We start from the raw sequence: 16,747 nt of genomic DNA, 5'->3' as shown, positions 1-16,747 counted from the left end.
AGTTCTGAGCACCAACTACGTGCCAGGATCACATAAGGCAGCCAACACAGGCGAGCCAAAGACTCAGCCTTGGGTGGGGAGGGCAGCCGGTGCACCAGGGATTACAAAACCGTGAAGCAAACACAAGCGCCAGATGAGGCCAAAGAGCTGAAGACATCTCCAGCCTAGAATTCTCTCCCAAGTCCTAGACTTCTCAGACCTTCTCCATACCTCCACCTGCATGTCTAGTAGACATTTCGACACGTTCAGAATGTAACCCCACCTCCACTCAAATCTGCTCCACTCACGGTCACCCTCCTGTCAGGCGCGGCAGCTCCGTCTCCCACTTGCTCAACTGGCAGTCCTCAGGGCTGTCCTCAACTCCTCTTTCACCCCCACCCAGCCCTCCAGCGAGTCCTGTCGGCTCTCCTTTAAACTACACTCAGACCCCCGGGCCCAGGCGCCATCATCTCCCACCTGAATAAAGGCAGTGGTCTCCTGACTAGTCTCCCCAGGCCTGCCTTGCCCCATACACGGACAGAGGGTGCTCTTAGGCCTTCTCATCCCTAAATCAGACCAGGTTCCTCCTCAGTTCCAAACCCTCCTCTGCCTCCCCAGCTCCCAGAGTAAAAGTCAAAGGGCTTCCAATGACCCAGAAGACCCTATACCAGTCTACTTAGGATGTGGTCCATGGCAAGATAAGTACAGCAAGACACAGCATTTAGAAACTTTTCTAGCAATCGGACATTGCTACAATATCCAAACACTGATACAAAAGTATCAGCCTGAGAGGGATTAGGAATTGCAAGAACTGCTCCCTGCCAGAGGCAGTTTGAGAAGCCTGCCCTACACCTTCTCCAGGCCCGCCCTCGGACACACTCCCATCCTGACCTCACGTGCCACTTAAACTCACTCAGCTCGGGGCCGGCCCGGTGGCACAAGCGGTTAAGTGCACACGCTCCGCTGCGGCGGCCCGGGGTTTGCCGGTTCGGATCCCGGGCGCTCACCGACGCACCGCTTGGCAAGCCATGCTCTGGCGGCATCCCATATAAAGTGGAGGGAGATGGGCACGGATGTTAGCCCAGGGCCAGTCTTCCTCAGCAAAAAAAAAAAAAAAAAAAACTCACTCAGCTCTAGCCACACTGGCTGCCTTCTTGTTCTGCAAACACCCTGAGCACACTTCCACCTCAAGGCCTTTGCACGGCTGCTCCCACCCTCTGCCTGGAATGCTCTTCTAGACCATCACACAGCTCACTCCTCCTCCTCCTCCTTCAATCCTTGCTCCAGCATCACCTTCTCAATGAGGCTTGTTCTGACACCCTCCTTAACATTGCAGGCCACCCTCCCTGCTCCTCATACTCAGCTGGGTTGTTTTGGTTTTGGTGTGCTGTTTTCCAGAGCACTCATCACATAACATGCTGTATTAATGTCTTAGGTTTATCATCTCTCTTCCCATTAGTAGGGGCAGGGGCTCTGCTTTGTGCTTAGCACAGCACCTGCCACACAATGGGAATTCAACACACACTTGTTGAGTGAACAAGGGAATGCGGGAGCCAGAGTGGAGCTAGGGCAGGCTTCACAGAGAGAACCCAGGAGCAGCGCCCCGAGGCAGACATGAGCAGGCTTGAGCTGGCAGAGGGCAGCCAAGGACCTCCAGGGAAGGGAGTTGTCTGCCATGTCAAAGGCTCTGGGGTGAACCCTGCAGGGTCCGCTGGGATCTAGAGGAGTCTCTGAGGAGGCTTCTGAGACCCAGGATCAGGGTATCATTCATAAAGATGGAGGGTGAATAAGAACGGGGGAGGCTAACAGCAAGGAAACCAATCAGAAAGCTGGCATTGAATTGAGGCCATGGAACTAGAGATGAAGGACAGAATTTGAGAGGTTTCCAAGGTCAGATCTACAGATGTACGTGGGAAGTGAGAGGGAGGGGAAGGATGAAATGGGTATAGTCCCTGAAAGGAAGCTCTCCTCAAACATCATCACGATCACTGTGGGTCAGTAGCCGCCTGGGGCACCTGCTCTCCCGTGAAGGGGCCAGGGCCTCCTCGGGCATCTGCCTCCACTCACCCCCTGCCCTGAGTCTGCACCTGTGCCCACCAGGCCTCCCCTGCCTCCCCTGGGGTCCTAAGAGTGCCCCTCACAAACGTTTTCCCTGAATCACAGCCTGCATTTCACGAGACCATTTCCTGTGGCCAGTGTCAGTCTGACTTCTCCATTGCTGGATTCCAAGACGGTATCTTCAAAGCAAACCCACAGATATGCATATATTAAGCACCTACTTTACACTTAACTCTCTGTTAGGTGCTAAGATAGAAGAGAAAGGAGTCATGGGATGGGTCCTGCCCCCACCACCACCCATCCCCCAGCCCGACAGCTCCCCATGAGGGGGAGGCTGTGAGATGTGGAAAGGAATGCACACACGAAAAGGTTAAAGGACAAAACATGACCATGTAACTCTTGTTTGTCTAAAACTTACCTGGCGCATGAGAAATTGTCAAAATAAACCCAAACTCATTTTTATCCTTAATTTCTACCAGAGCTGAAGGAGACAAGAAATCCACATGAGGCATACATCTTGAGCAACCTGTCAGATGTGTATGTGCAGGGGAGGCACCCAAGTGGAGGGAACTGAACAGGCAAGGTGGACTGAGACTGGCCGGGGGTTGGGGGGGGTGCAGGGTGTCTGGTCCTGGCCACAGTGGGAGGAAGCAGGCAGGACAGGTGAGGCGTGTCAGCCTGATTTTAATATGCAAACATCCCAGGAGAGCCAGCCTGCCACCAGGAGAGCTGGAGGGCCAGATGAACACAGTTAACCACCGAGACTCAAAACATACCTTACCAGTCACTGAACAGGTGGAACCTGGGAAAAACAAAGAGGGAGCTCCTGGAGTTCCGGGGATCACTAGGAACCTGCCGGAATAGCCCCCGAAGATCTGGTGGGAGAAACGGGCGTGTAACTCAAGTGCCTTTGGGTGATCCTTCAAACACGCTTTGACCTTTTGCATTCTCTACAGTGCAAAGCTGGCCCTCCTTACAAAATCCTGTATAAACTGTTAGGGCAGGATGAAAGAAAACCTCCCAGAACTAAACAGAGCGATCACACAAATCCCCAAGTCAGACAAGCTATAATATTAATGAGGCGTGAATGAACAGTAACTGTTTCCAGGGCTGGACAAAGGCTGGCCACCTTATCGGGAAGTAGCACAAAGGCTCTCCGCTGGTGCCCCTTCTAGTAAGAGCAGAAGAGAACAGGCAGCTTTCTGCTCTGTAGCGGGGACCCACTTGGGACTGAAGGTAGATTAGACTGAGAGCATTTTCTCGTAGGCAATAGTGAAAATCTGTTTTCAGTTTAACCTGCAACAGTTGTAGACTGACCAGGATACACTATTAATTAGTCAAAAGAGAAGCCCCATTTTTAGTTACCCATTGAATTAGGTAACTTCAAACACTGTGACCTAGAATTGACAGTACAGCTAACTCTCTGTTTACCATGGTAATGGGGATTTCAGGAAGGACCGCAGTTAATTGAGAAGCAAAAACAATCCCATTTTGTCCTCAGCAAGGCACATATCAAGGATATATCAAGAATGATGGCTTCCAGCAACTATCCACTGAGGCCCTTGGGGCTGCCTGGCATTGTGAGATTTAAACCACACCTTTCTGGCTCAACAAGCCAAGTGGTCTGGTCCTCCACCACGCCTGGGTCTGGCAGACAGTGGAGCCCCCTCCAATTTTTCAGGGCACGGGGAAATAGGGAGAGCACAGACAATCACCCCATGCCTTACCCAAATACCAGATCCCCTATTAAGCCTTCAGCAGAACTTCTAGCAAGTGACGTGTGATGGTGTGAGGGGAGCACGGCTAGGCCATGAGCTCCTAGGGAGAGAGGAAGAAAGGGGCCCTGGGTCCACTGGAGGCTGGACCACAAGGCCCAGAAGGAGACAGGGAGAGAGTTGGCTGTACTGACACGATAAGTACACCCCCAGCAAGCTGCCCAGCATTTCTAGGAAGGAGAAAAGCAAACCGCCGTCCCACCTCGGGCTGCGCGGTCACAAGTGAGGCAGGGCTGGGACCAGTCGCCATTTGGGCGGGAGGCCAGCCCCAGGTGCGGCAGGAAAGAGTGGCGCTGGCTCAGCGGCTGCAGCTCCTCGCTCTGACCCAGCGGGGCCGCTGTGCGGTGCTGGGGGCACAGCGAGGCCTCGGGCGCTGTCAGGCAGGGACACACACACATACACACAGAGAGAGACACGCCATTAGAGGAAGAGGGAGCAGCAGAGGTGCGGGCGAGGCGGACGCCCACTACACTCAGAGCCGGAGATCAGCCGGCCGACCACATTCTGACCCTGAACGTGCAGCTCAAGCTCAAGGTCTGAGGGAACCAGAAACCGCTAGAGCTAGGACCACGGCAGCATCGATTAGCCCAGTGGAAGGCTGGCAGGATCTGTGACTGGAGGCCTGATCCAGACCCCCAGGCTCCTGCACCTCCAACACCTCTCCAGGCACCTGGAAGTTCCCATAAACTATTAATGAAATGGATGCTATTTCAGCTCCTCACTTTGTATCCTCTGGCTTCTTGAGAATAATGACTGCAAAAGACATGTCGAGAGAAGAGCAGCTCCCACGGCCATATAGCGCAGCCAGAGTCACTTCCCAAAGAGGAAGCCAAGGTGGCTTGAGACCAACTCAACTCATAGAGGGCCTTTCTGGGGGAAGGAAAGAGGCTCCTTGAGAGAAAAAAACAACTTCACTTCTTAAAGGGCAATCTTCATTGTTTGGTGAATCCTAGCCCATATGGAGACCGCTAGAGATGCAGGCTACATTCTTTTCAAGTGGTTTCATTAAGGTCACAACCTTTGCTTAAGCAGAGCAGTTCAACTAAGTGAGAAAATGACAATAACTAGAAATGGGATAAGAAAACGCTAACCTCTCCAAGCTTGACAATAATTCAGAATTCCTAGAGGCAGGAAGTCTGATGTTGCTATGCAAATCCCCTATTTGACACACTTCTCAAAATGCTGCTGATGGCAGTACAAAATCATATTGAAACCTGTAAAAGCAGAAAGGTTAGTAAGTGGTCTGGTAACAGAACCACTGACTAAGCAAGGGTCAACAAGGGTTTGTGAAACTACAAACAACTTCCTTTAAAAAAAAAGAAAAAAGTTTTCTGTTATGCTGACATAGTGTTACTGATTCCAAAAAGAAAGGGTATAGGGGACCTGAACTTTTGTTTTTATAGCCAGAAGATACAATTTCTGCATCACCTACCCCACTCCACCCCTGCAGGCTATCAGGGCCACCTATCTCGACACTGAACCGTGAAGGTAGAGGGGGCTGTTCCTGGGACCACTTTCAGTGAACGGCCAGGATGCCAACATGGCTCACCGAGACCAGCTTCCATCACACCCTGAACTCCACGTCTGTTCCCTGCAATCTCTTCTGAACGGTGGGCAAAGACCTAGAGTAATCCGACATGCAAAATGAGAAAACAGAGCAGCCCACCCAGCAGAGACTCAGCTATGCAACCAAATCACCGAGAAGTCTCATCCATACGTTGGAAAAGAGGCCTTTCCCAACCTTCCCTGCCCACACTGACACCTGCAGAGGTTTTTGCCTTCTCCTTCTTCAAGTGAGACAGAGACATACCATCTTACCCTATGTGATGCTGAAGTAGAAAATAATACTGAGCCAGTCAGGAGACCTGCAGCCCAGTCATTAGAAAAACATTTAATATGAGATTAAAGAAACAAGATTACCCAGAAAGAGCACTCGCTTCCTCCTGGCTACTAAATACAGTCAACTCCCCACTATTTGTGTGACAGGCCAATCCCTTGGCTCCAGGCCTTCCCGGAGGAGGAAGCAGGTGAGACCTGCCTCTAGGCCTGTCTTTTCCCCAATGGCCAGCCCTGCCCAGGTGTACAGAATCAGACCACAGAGTAGCAGAGGGTCTTGAGACCCTTGAACCAGACAGCCAAAGGGCCCAAAGCCCCTTTGTAACTGTAACTCGATGCAGACCAAGGACACTGTTTCCTGGCCTGCCAAAAGCTGAGAACAGAGCACAGATGTAAGCTTTCGCTCAGCCTCAGGGCACCCACCCTACCTGTCGCCCAGCGCTGCTGTGTCTGCACCCAGCGCAGTCTGGCAAGGGGCAGGGGAGCACTTCCACTACTCACAGCCATGGTAAGAGGCCGGTGATCCCCCAGCCTTGCCGTACTCCTGCTCTGAGTAGCTGGTGGAGAGGTTGGGCTGGCTGGAGCCGCGGCCAAAGGTGATCTGGTTGCTGCCCATGCCAGTGGCGACCTGGGCCATGCGCTCTTTGGTTTTGAGAGCCTGGGCCCTCTCGGCCTTCAGCCGCTCCTCATCCTTGAGGAGGGCTACCAGCTGCTTTGACTTCTCGCGCACATTGATGCCCTGGTCCTTGCCATCACGGTCGATATACTGGAAGTCCTTCAGGGTCTGGATGGCGAAGATGTTCTCACGGCACTGCTGGGCCACGCGCTCGGAGCCTGTCTTGATGAGGTAGTCCAGCAGTGTCAGCGCCTTGTACACGTGCCGCCAGTTCTTGCCATGGTCATTGAGCCGCTTCCACACCATGCTCATGATCTCTGAGAAGGCCACCACGTTGTAGGTCAGATCCGCAATCTCAGTCATCAGAGAGCTGGACGGGCCCCACGGGTCATTGGAGGTGGCTTCCCGGACTTTTATTTCGGCTTCTGAGTAATTGTTCACAATGTTTTTCATCTGCCGTCTGATAGACGAAGTCGTCATCTTTATTTTCTTTGTTACAAATGTAAAGCCCTTCAAAGAGAAAAACTTTCCTGTCCCGGGCAAGATCGCGCCCTGCAAAGGTTCAGTCTCTGTAACAGATCTGGAGCAAGATTCCTGACAGTCATTTCCTCCATGGGAGCCTCAGGTCCAAGAAGCCGGAAGCCATGACCTAGAGAAAGAAAGAAAAACACTCACTGTGCCACGAGCTCCTCTAAGACAGCAGGAGGCTCAGGCTCAGACATTTCTGTGACCAGCTGGTACTGGGATCTGCCAGGGGGCAGGGAATGAACACACTCCAGCCTTCCTAGGAGGAGAGAGAGTCCATCTTTCTTTCAAAACTAAGATAAGATCAATATTACGAGTTAATAATGAATAAATTTTAAACTCAAGTCTAAGACTTTGGAAGAGAAGAAGTAAACATTATGACTCTTGTTCTATTTTCAAAACACTTCCACTGGAATGGCTCTTCTATGGGTTATATTTTCACTGTGTGCCAAAAGCCAGCTATAGAAGAATCATAAGGTTTGGAAAGGTCAGTCTTGACAGATTTTAAATTACCTTTGGGAGCAAGAAAGCCTCTCACTTCAGGTATATCGTAACCCAAAAATGCCTATCTATACCTTTAAAATTGCTTCACACCGGGCTTTGGTCCACCATGATTCTAACTGCCCAGGGAATCCTCCACGAGCACTGCTTTTCTCCTGACTTGTTATAAAAGTTCCCAACTCTTCTTCCCGAGCATGGCTAAGGCTCTCCACTGGGCTTTCAGAAGTCTCCAGCACCTGGCCCGAGCTATATAATATCCCCTTAGAAATAATCGGGTTCTAGCCCAATCCCCTCCCTTCACAGAGGAGAAAACTGAGGCTCAGGGTTACACGTTAACCGGTGCACTCAGCCCACACCACAAACGCATCTACCCCTCTCTCCAGAGAAGAAACCTTCACTGAGCTCGAGTGAAGCCCACATCTCCGACAGCGGGCTCTACTCCATGAGTTTGGGGACCCCCATTGGTCTTGTTCACCAGTGAGCACCCAGCATCTAGCACTGTGCCTGACACAGATATAAACATTATTGAACACATTTATGAAACAGATTAAAAACAGTGTCCCTGTCCTCAGGAAGGCCATAGTCTGGCAGGGGACGGAGGTGACCACAGAGGATCTGAGGATGCAAAGCCAGAAAACCAACTTAGCTGGCAGGTGGGGATTGCAAGGCAGGCACAGAAAGGATTTTCTGCCGGAAATAACCATCAGTATGGTCTTCAAAGCTGAGGAGACCTGAGGGGGTGGAAGGGAAGTGGTGACATAGGTTATTCCCCATCTATAAAATGAGGAAACAGGCCCAGAAGACTCTAGGGACTGCGAAGACAGAGCAGCACAGCTGGGGTCTGGCCACAAAGCGAGTGGCTCTGCCACCCCACCCCACCACCCCACCCCATATCCCCACCCCATATCCCCACCCCATATCCCCAGCTACTGCCTGCTGGGCTTGTCTGGCCTGTGAAGGAGCTGAGGCAGCCTCGGGCCAGGCTCTCACTTAATGCTCATCAAAGTCTTCAAGTAATGCTTATTCTTCCATGATACAGATGAGGAACCTGAGGCCTGGAGTCATGTGGTCAGCTGACTGAGGTCAACCGGCTAGGACCCTCCTCTCTCCTCCTGCACGGGCCCTTACTCTCCACCAAGTCGCTGTGCTGCTTCTGCTACAGAAATAATGGATGGCTCCCACCTTTCTCACCTAAAGCCTCAGACACGCAACGGGCACATCAAAAAAAAAAAAAAGTAAACAAAAGGTGTCAGGAGGGGGGAAAAGCCACAAGAAATGCAATGATCACTCATCACAGGTACCCATACAAATAAGAAAAAGGCAGCTCATAAAATTTTCATCCTGGTGACAGTCAATCAATACATCTGCTCCGGCCAACGAGGCCTTCTCTCCACCCTCAAATATGCCAAGAATTCTGCCTCCATCTGAAGCCACAGAACGGGCTTCAGCTGAAGGCACGCATATTCTGCCTCTCCACTGATTTGGCCACTTCTCATAAATCCTCCACAGCCTGTCAAAGGACCAGGGATAAACCTCTTGCGGTGACCCAACATTCGATTTAATTAGGTTTTTCATTCATAGCAACATTCACTGCTAGCAGAGATGGGATGGGCCTTGAAAAGGAAAAAAACTTTGATTTTTAATGAGCACCTCTCAGCTTAAAGTGCAAATACCTGCCAAAATCAGTAGTAACATTCGGATGTACATAATGCCCAGGGGCCCTACCACGTGCCAGGGACCGCCGGGCACTTCCGTTTGTCATTCCATTTGATGCATGGCAGGGAGGACTGCCCTGCTTCTTGAAGAAGCAGGTGGAGCTGGGATCCGACCCTGAAGAGACCCTGGGCCACCTTCCTCCCGCTCAGGAAGCGGCTTCAATTAAGCACGAGAGCAAACGGTCCTCATAAAAAGGCCTCAAAAGGTTGAAAATATCACAATTTCCTGAGGGAGAAATGATGTGCTGGGCTCTGCTGCCCCTCCTCTAGTCTGGCCGCCTTGGGGGTGGACCAGAACAGCTGGACTCAGTGTCCTCTGAAGGGAGAGGCAGGGGAAAGGCCGTGAGGCCCAGCCAGGGCACCCACCGAGCCTCCTAGGCCTTTGCTGGCAGAGAAAAGGCAGCAGTGTCTGTGAGCAAGGGTCCAGGTGCCTCCAGGCACAGGCTGGGAAAGGAACGCCAAACAATTTAGAAAGGGGCTGCAAACCAAGGCAGTGGCTTTCTCTAACAGGCTCAACTTGCAAAGACATCTGTTGGCAGTCTCTCTGAAATATTTAGGCTTCGAGAAGAAGTAAAAAGCTAACAAAATAGTTGTTATAGTCAGAAAAAATATGTAAAGTTTATATTAATTTGAATGGCTGCCTGCTATTTTCTTAAAGCTATAACAGACAAGAGCAGATTTTAGGACTGGCAAATGGCAAGAAGGGTGAGATCTGGGGATAAGAAATTCCTGATAGGAGAAAGGACACCAAAGGCACCTCCAAGAAACCATTTCCAAGGCCAACAGAGTTACGCACCTCACCGAAGACTTTGCAGACTGAAATTGCCGCTTCCGGCCATGAGAGAACCTGGCTACATGTGAGTGGGCTGCAGGACCAGAGCAGTGCCAGCCTGGGCACAAGGATGTCCCAGATTGCTCCACCTAAAGATATGGACCTCTGCTGCTCAGTTGCACTTGCCCATGTGGACCTCACACCTCGTTTTTCCCATTTTAACCTCTCCCCTTCAACCTCAGGACTGGGCTGTAAACACTGAAACCTCTCCCCTCCCAGCAAACATCTGCCAGGTGCTCCCTCCTAAAAGCAAGCCCTGAACACACACCATCCTCAAATACACATCCTGTTATTTCTAGAACCTGAGTTTTGTCTTGTTCTCACTCTTTTTTGAATAGTTTGCATGCTCTACCTTTCTAAACTTTCCTTCTCAATTTGCCAGTTTTCTTCCATTTCCAGCTTGCTGAGCCTGAACTAATCTACATGCAAAAGCAACTAAAACAGGATCATTTGTTACCTTCTGGACTCTTCACTCAAGCCTGGGGAACTGTGGTCAGTTCACAAATATCCAATCATTTATTAAGGACCTCCAGGCCAGATATGGGGAAGACAGAGGGTCGGGGAGGGGTGGAGTTTGTCAACACAAGAAGGAAAAATAAATTTTGTTAAAGGTTTAGACCAATATAGCCAAAAAAAAAAAAAACGTAGGAGGACTCATTTTCATAAATTACATGCTGACAACTAAAGGGACAAACGCCATTAGAACATCAGTAACTAGAAATGCCTTTAGAAATCTAGTGCCACCATCAGATAGTACTTAGAACTATTTTACAATAAGTGGTAAATGAAGCACATGAATTTGTATAATTCTCTTACAATTTTAAATATTTTTGAATGGATGCAGCAAAATGACTTCAAGTTGAAATTTACTATTCAAGGCAAACAAATCTTTCTTCACCTACCAAGAAAGCTGGAACAGGAGCCAGAAGACATCCATTTACTTTCCTGAATGAGGTAAGCAGGGGCTCCCAACCACCACAGCCTCCACCATACCTCCCCACTCCAGCCTCAGACTGGAAAACCCTATTTTGAAATTGAATTAATAATTTATTTTATTAAGAATGAGAGTTTCTGATGCACATGAGGTAACCACTGGTAACCACACTGAGTTGATAAAACCAAACCAACAGCAAAGACACTGAACACATCACTGGCCTGGGGAAGCCTCACCGTGGGCAATGCACATTTCTGTCAGGCCTTCCAAAAGGCCCCGGAGAGCTTCGGAGACTCCACGTCAAAAGCCACATTCTATTCAGTATGGAAGGGGACTCTCACTTTTCGACAGTTAGTCCCCAGTACTAGGGAAGGTTCAAGCCAAAGAATATTTCACTTCCATCCTGGACCATCCTGGAAGTGAACTCTGTTGTTTCTGCCTGTGCAATACCCATAACCCCTTGTCTCAGAAAAAGCCTCAGTCCTCTGTGGGGAAGTGGCCAGGAGCAGGCACAGCCCAGCCTAGGCCCAGTTAATCAGAACACCACAGGCTACCAGCGACGGTGGCTAGATCAGGGGTGGGTTGACAATCCAGACTGGGCCACCCAGAGACCTCTCTGGATGGACCCTGAAACCACTGGGAAACCAGCAGGGTTGGTAAACTGCTGGAAGCCACCATAGGGCCAGGGTTTACCTAAGTCTGAAGCCGACACAGAAGCAAGCAAGGAGCCAAGGAGAAGGAGCAAGATAGAATATCATCCGAACCTCTAGGCCCACCTGTGCCTGAAGCCATTTATCCCCTACCCTTCTGCATGAGCCAACACAGTCACTTGTAACCTACAGCAATGTGCGCTTCTGTCATGTGCAACAACAAGCCCTATGCAATGAGTCCCCTGAGAGGAAGAAAGCCGGCAACAGCCAAACAATGAACATACAGAGCCTGGTCCTCCCCAGAGCCTCCAATGGGGCCTCAAGTAGAAGTGCAGGGACACCAACCAGGCTCTCCTCAGTCACACCTGACCCACGGCCCCAGGCTGATCAAGGAGCTGCATCCTTCCCAGGGAGGCTCACTACTCCTCAAACTGCAGGCCCCCCCAGTCAAAGTCTGGGATCATCACTCTTTTTTGAGGGTGGCTTACGATGGTGACAATAATAATAGCTGGATCACCACATTTGCATCGGACAAGCTGGGGAAGAAAACTTCTGGCATATTTGAAAACACAACCAGAATTTGAAAAACAGTAGAGACTGGAAATAGACCGAATAAAACAGCAAACAGAAAAAACTAAACAAACAAACAAAAAATTCCAGGGCTACAGTGATGCCCCTGGAGGCAAGAAGAATTACATAAAAATGTGCTCCAAGGGCTTGCAGAGCTGGGTGGGGACATTCCTTCCAAATCTAGTGTTCCTGATCATGGGAGAAAGGGAAGCTTTCCATGGTTTCCAGCAGCCCAGGCAGGTCCCCGGCCAAAGCCCACGTGTCTCTCCGGCATGGTGCTTCTGTGACACTGAGACTTGGTGGCCAGGTGCCGAGAAGATGCTCACGCTATCCATCGTGGTCTACTCCAAATCCCTCACCAAATCCCTAGGGAGATTTTGGGAGTGGCTTTCAGGGATCAGGGATCAATATCAGGGATCAAGACCAGCTATAAGGGAATAGCAACAATTGTCTCTCCCTCCCCCCACAACCTAACAGTCACAAGTCAACCAATATTCACTGTGACAAACCAGTCAAAATCAATAAATATTACTGGACGAATTGATCTGAAAATCTTCACCCCAGATGGCAGCTGCAACTATCTATGTCTGGTAGCCTCCTTCATTTTTCTCAAGGCAGATGACAGGGAGAGGTGTGGGAAGGGGGGACATATATATACTAGCATCTCCTGGGGAGACTGTTCAAAACTCTAGACACATAGTAAACTGAAGGTAGCACTGAGGGGATGTCACACTCGCACAAGCTCCGGTGGTGATTTCTAGGTGTCCTGAAGTGAGTGCCAGGGTGCCACCGTATGGTTCACATAAACATTAAGTTCGTGGACTACTTTGCAAGCCTTGATTAGCTGGCTCTACTTTCCCAGTACGTAGGATCATGAGTGAGGAAACATCTCCATCTTCCTACTGGAGAAAAGGATAGCACAACCATTACAAGGAGGCTCAGTGAAGGGGCGGCTGAGACTGCAGCTCACGTGACCTAACCACGCTGGCTCTCCAGAAGACAACGGTCCAGTTAGGACGATATGGACAGTGCCACATTCTTTTCCACAGTAATCATTTCAGCCTAAAGAGAAAGGACTATTATGACTCTGCATCAGCCAAGCTAGCAATAACTTAGAGCCCAATAACTACTGCTCATGCAGAGGGGAAAAATGAAAAGGAAAAAAAATAATTCTTTACTTTATTCACACCAGTGAGAAAAACAGTGAGATTCAGCCAAAAAAAGGCATGCCCTCTTCACTCACTGAATGTAAGCATTTATATTCCAATGACTTCTTGTTGGGTAGAGAAATCAAATTTTATATCACTATCCAATAAGTGGCTTAAAAAAAACTTTGTATTCACATACTTAAAGAATTTTGAGGGAAAACAAACATTTTATAATTTTATTTATTTATTTTTTTTCCCCAAAGCCCCAGTAGATAGTTGTATGTCATAGCTGCACATCCTTCTAGTTGCTGTATGTGAGACGTGGCCTCAGCATGGCCGGAGAAGCGGTGCGTCGGTGCACGCCCAGGATCTGAACCCGGGCCGCCAGCAGCGGAGCGCACACACTTAACCACTAAGCCACGGGGCCGGCCCAAAACAAACATTTTAGACTTGACTTCTAGATGAGAAAGCAGGTAAAGTTAAACTGCCCATGCACTCTCCTCTCTCCCTTCTAGGGAAAGAAAGTCAGTGAACCTACCGTCAAGTGGAGGCATGAAGGCCCCGCCCTCATGCTGGACATTGCCACCCTTCATATAAGACAGGAAGTCCTCCCACAAACAGACATCTGGGCAGTTTCTCCCAGGATCCGACAGTCATTGGAACAAGCACACGAGAGCTCAAATTAGATCTCAGACAGCCTCCTATGACTTTAAGTGTTCTTAATGTTTCTAAAAGCAGAAATCAAGTACTGAAAACACACATGACGAATTTGATTTTTCTTTACCAATGTGCCTGACCATTTAGTCTCTGGGAAGAGCGGCCTGCGGGTGCAGATTACACAGGTATTAAAATGCAATCATTTTTAAAGATCATGTGAAGCAAGGACCCAGGTCAGGAAACATGGTTCTGGACATTCCGGCTGCACCCTGGCCATCTGACACTCAGTTAGTCTCACTCCCTGATCCAGGAAGTGGGGGTGTGACAAGCTGCACCTCCCTCACAGGGTCAAGGATCAATCCAACACCCTGGCAACTGGACCAAGGGGATGCAAAAACGTGGAAAGGAAAAAGAGAATTCTTAATACTCCCCCACTTTTCTTCTACTCCTTAAAGCAGTTTTGCAAATGACCAATCACGGACAGCATTCTTCAAGTCATGCCAAAAAGCAAACAGTGTGGTGTGGTAGAGCGCACAGAATCAGGAGCCGGGAAACCAGAGATCTGGGTCCAGCACTGTGACCACTCTACAGCACCAGGCAAGCCAGTGACCAAGCTCCTTGCTTCTGAAATGATGGGGTAGACCAGACGGTCTCCCCAAACCTTCAAGTCCCAAGGCCCCCTTTCTGACAAATAGCTCAATTTCCTACCGTCTCCACGGTGTCATGGGGGAGCCCAAGCTTCCCACCGGCCCCAGCCACAGATCACTGACTGGAGGGCTAGAATTCCAGCCACAAGCCTAGCGGTGGATGTTTCTCTTGGCCTGTGGGGCTCCATGGTGGTAAAAGGGTAGGGCTTCCCTTGGGCCTTTGGAAGTATGAAGAGCAGCCCTCAGAACTCTTCCTTCCTCCAAGGAAGGCAGCTTGTGTGTGACCCCTGGGCCAGAGTCTCCATTTCTAACACGTTGTGACTACTCTGCTACTAGAAATACCCACTAGTGACAGATAGCAATGCCACCCAAACACTGGGAACCAGAGAATGGGGGCATTTGATGGCTTCACACACCTACCCCACCCCACGGGGCAGGCCCAGCTATGGACTACAATTTGATCAATACCATTTTCCAGCTTGAGACATTTGAAAAAAATGCAGAGATGAAAGGGAAAATTTAGAATTCCCATGATTTCAAGCTTAATTTAGACTTGGCTGGTCGCTGTGGTGGCGCTAAGTGCTGGGCTGTTGCCAACTCCTGAGGAGCTGGTGAGAGAGCGGAAGCAAAGCGAGGGTGAGCTGTGGATCCCCTTGGCCAGGACCCCACAGACCTGGTTGCAGGCACAGCAGTGACCTAAGACTTTTCTCAAAAAGAGCTCAAGATGCTTGCCAAGAGGAACTTCACAGGTAAGGAACAGGTATTTCCACACTAAGCACAAAACCAAAGCCATGAGGAAAATGAGTGGTTTGCTCACCTCTGCCCTAAACAAGCAGCTGTGGGAGGTCATGTCTGACTCTCTCCAGGGTGGCTGTGGAGGAACAGGGCAGATTTCTACGGGTAGCTGAGGGAGTTACTTCTACGGACTTCAGGCAGTGATGGCTGATGTCTGCTGGCCAGACCACTCAGAGCCTGGCCCTGGGTTCCCACCCTACCCTGAACAACACAGGGTGGGGGGAGCCAGAGGCCAGAGGATAGGCTCACCTCAGCACCAGTTCAAAGGAAAAGCCAAATTATCCTACATTTGGGCCCCGGGGAAGGACAAGACCTGAAGGTTAACTCTTCATGTGCCACCCCACGTGCTGCACTCTCTTTTCCAGTCTCTCCTTATTACTGAAACAATCTGCTCACTGTTACTTCAGAGAAACCCATGTGCCAAACTGGCCCTTGCCTTATGCTCTACCCACCTGCTGTTTCCTCTGCCTGCAATCCTTCCCCATGACTGTCAGTAGACTGGCTCTTTCTTGTCATTTGAGATCTCAGTTTAAACAGTGCCTCTTCAGAACCACTAGTCACTCTATCAAGTCACCAGTTTTAATTTTCAGCAGAGCCCCTCTCTCTATTGGACATTTTCTTGCTTATGCACCTGTTTATTAATCCTGTGTCCCTCATGCCCTCTATGAAAGCAGGGCCCTGCCTGTCTTCACTGCTGTCTCCTCAGTGCCTAGAACAGAGCCTGGCACACAATGAATGCTCAATAAACATTTGACGAGTGAATGAACACAAAGGCAAAAAACATGAAAATTAAAAAAATTAGCCCTAATCCCATCTACTCAGACCACCAGAGTTAAGAGCTCAGGGGCTATTCTCTCAGTTTCTGTTTCCCTTTTGGTCTTTATCACTTGAGTTAAAAACAGCTCCTGTACTCCACTTACTGACTATCTGCCCAATGATGAACTGTTTGAAGACAGGAACTGTCACACCTGGTGCTTAACAAATGCTCACCACACACATGAACAGCCACGGAAGCCTGGGCCCCACAGGGCAGCACACGTGCCTCGGGGCAGAGACCACTCAATGCACCCCACAGCCTGGGCTCAGAAGCAAAGCCAGCCAGCCTTGGGCAGCAAGCAAGTGCTAAAATGGGTATTCTTATTCCAACCACATGGATCTACATCCTGCCTTTCCAGCTGGGTGACCTGAGGCAAGTTGATGAGCTTTCCTGAGCCTCTATTTCTACACCTGTCAAATGGAGGTAGCAACAGCTGCTGCTCGGGGTTGCTGTGAGGAGGTGCCTAGAGAGGGACCACCAAATAACAGGTGTCCAAATATCCGCTGCTTCTCCCAGCCACACCAAGGTGAGAATGTCCTTAATGATGTTTCTCAGCATGTCCCTGAGGACCTCTCTACGAGAAGTTTCAAGGCAGAAGATGAAAGCCCACAGAAGCACCTCCATGAAAAACATGCTGCGTGGAAATCACCTACCAGTTTGGTAGGTGGTATGACCCACAGGCATCTCTTTCC

At 49.9% G+C, this 16,747-nt stretch overlaps 1 protein-coding gene across 4 annotated transcripts in view; it reads right to left on the bottom strand.

The window, feature by feature from the left end:
* EPN2 (epsin 2) overlaps window positions 1-16,747 on the bottom strand; it is an 85,530-nt gene that overhangs the window by 40,436 nt on the left and 28,347 nt on the right. For 2 of the 4 annotated variants that reach the window (XM_058559574.1, XM_058559573.1), the window contains exon 2: window positions 6,150-6,913. In XM_058559574.1, the coding sequence (XP_058415557.1) occupies window positions 6,150-6,744 (595 nt within the window). In that variant the 5' untranslated portion in view covers window positions 6,745-6,913. Of the gene's footprint in view, window positions 1-4,014; window positions 4,186-6,149; window positions 6,914-9,801; window positions 9,983-16,747 lie in introns of those variants that run through there. The other 2 variants (XM_058559576.1, XM_058559575.1) reach the window with 2 other exon arrangements.

The sequence above is a fragment of the Diceros bicornis genome, chromosome 18, assembly GCF_020826845.1.
Source record: "Diceros bicornis minor isolate mBicDic1 chromosome 18, mDicBic1.mat.cur, whole genome shotgun sequence".
In the NCBI taxonomy this organism is placed as follows: Eukaryota; Metazoa; Chordata; class Mammalia; order Perissodactyla; family Rhinocerotidae; genus Diceros; species Diceros bicornis.
The sequence above is the reverse complement of the archived record's forward strand: the minus strand, read 5'-3'. Positions and strand labels throughout refer to the sequence as shown.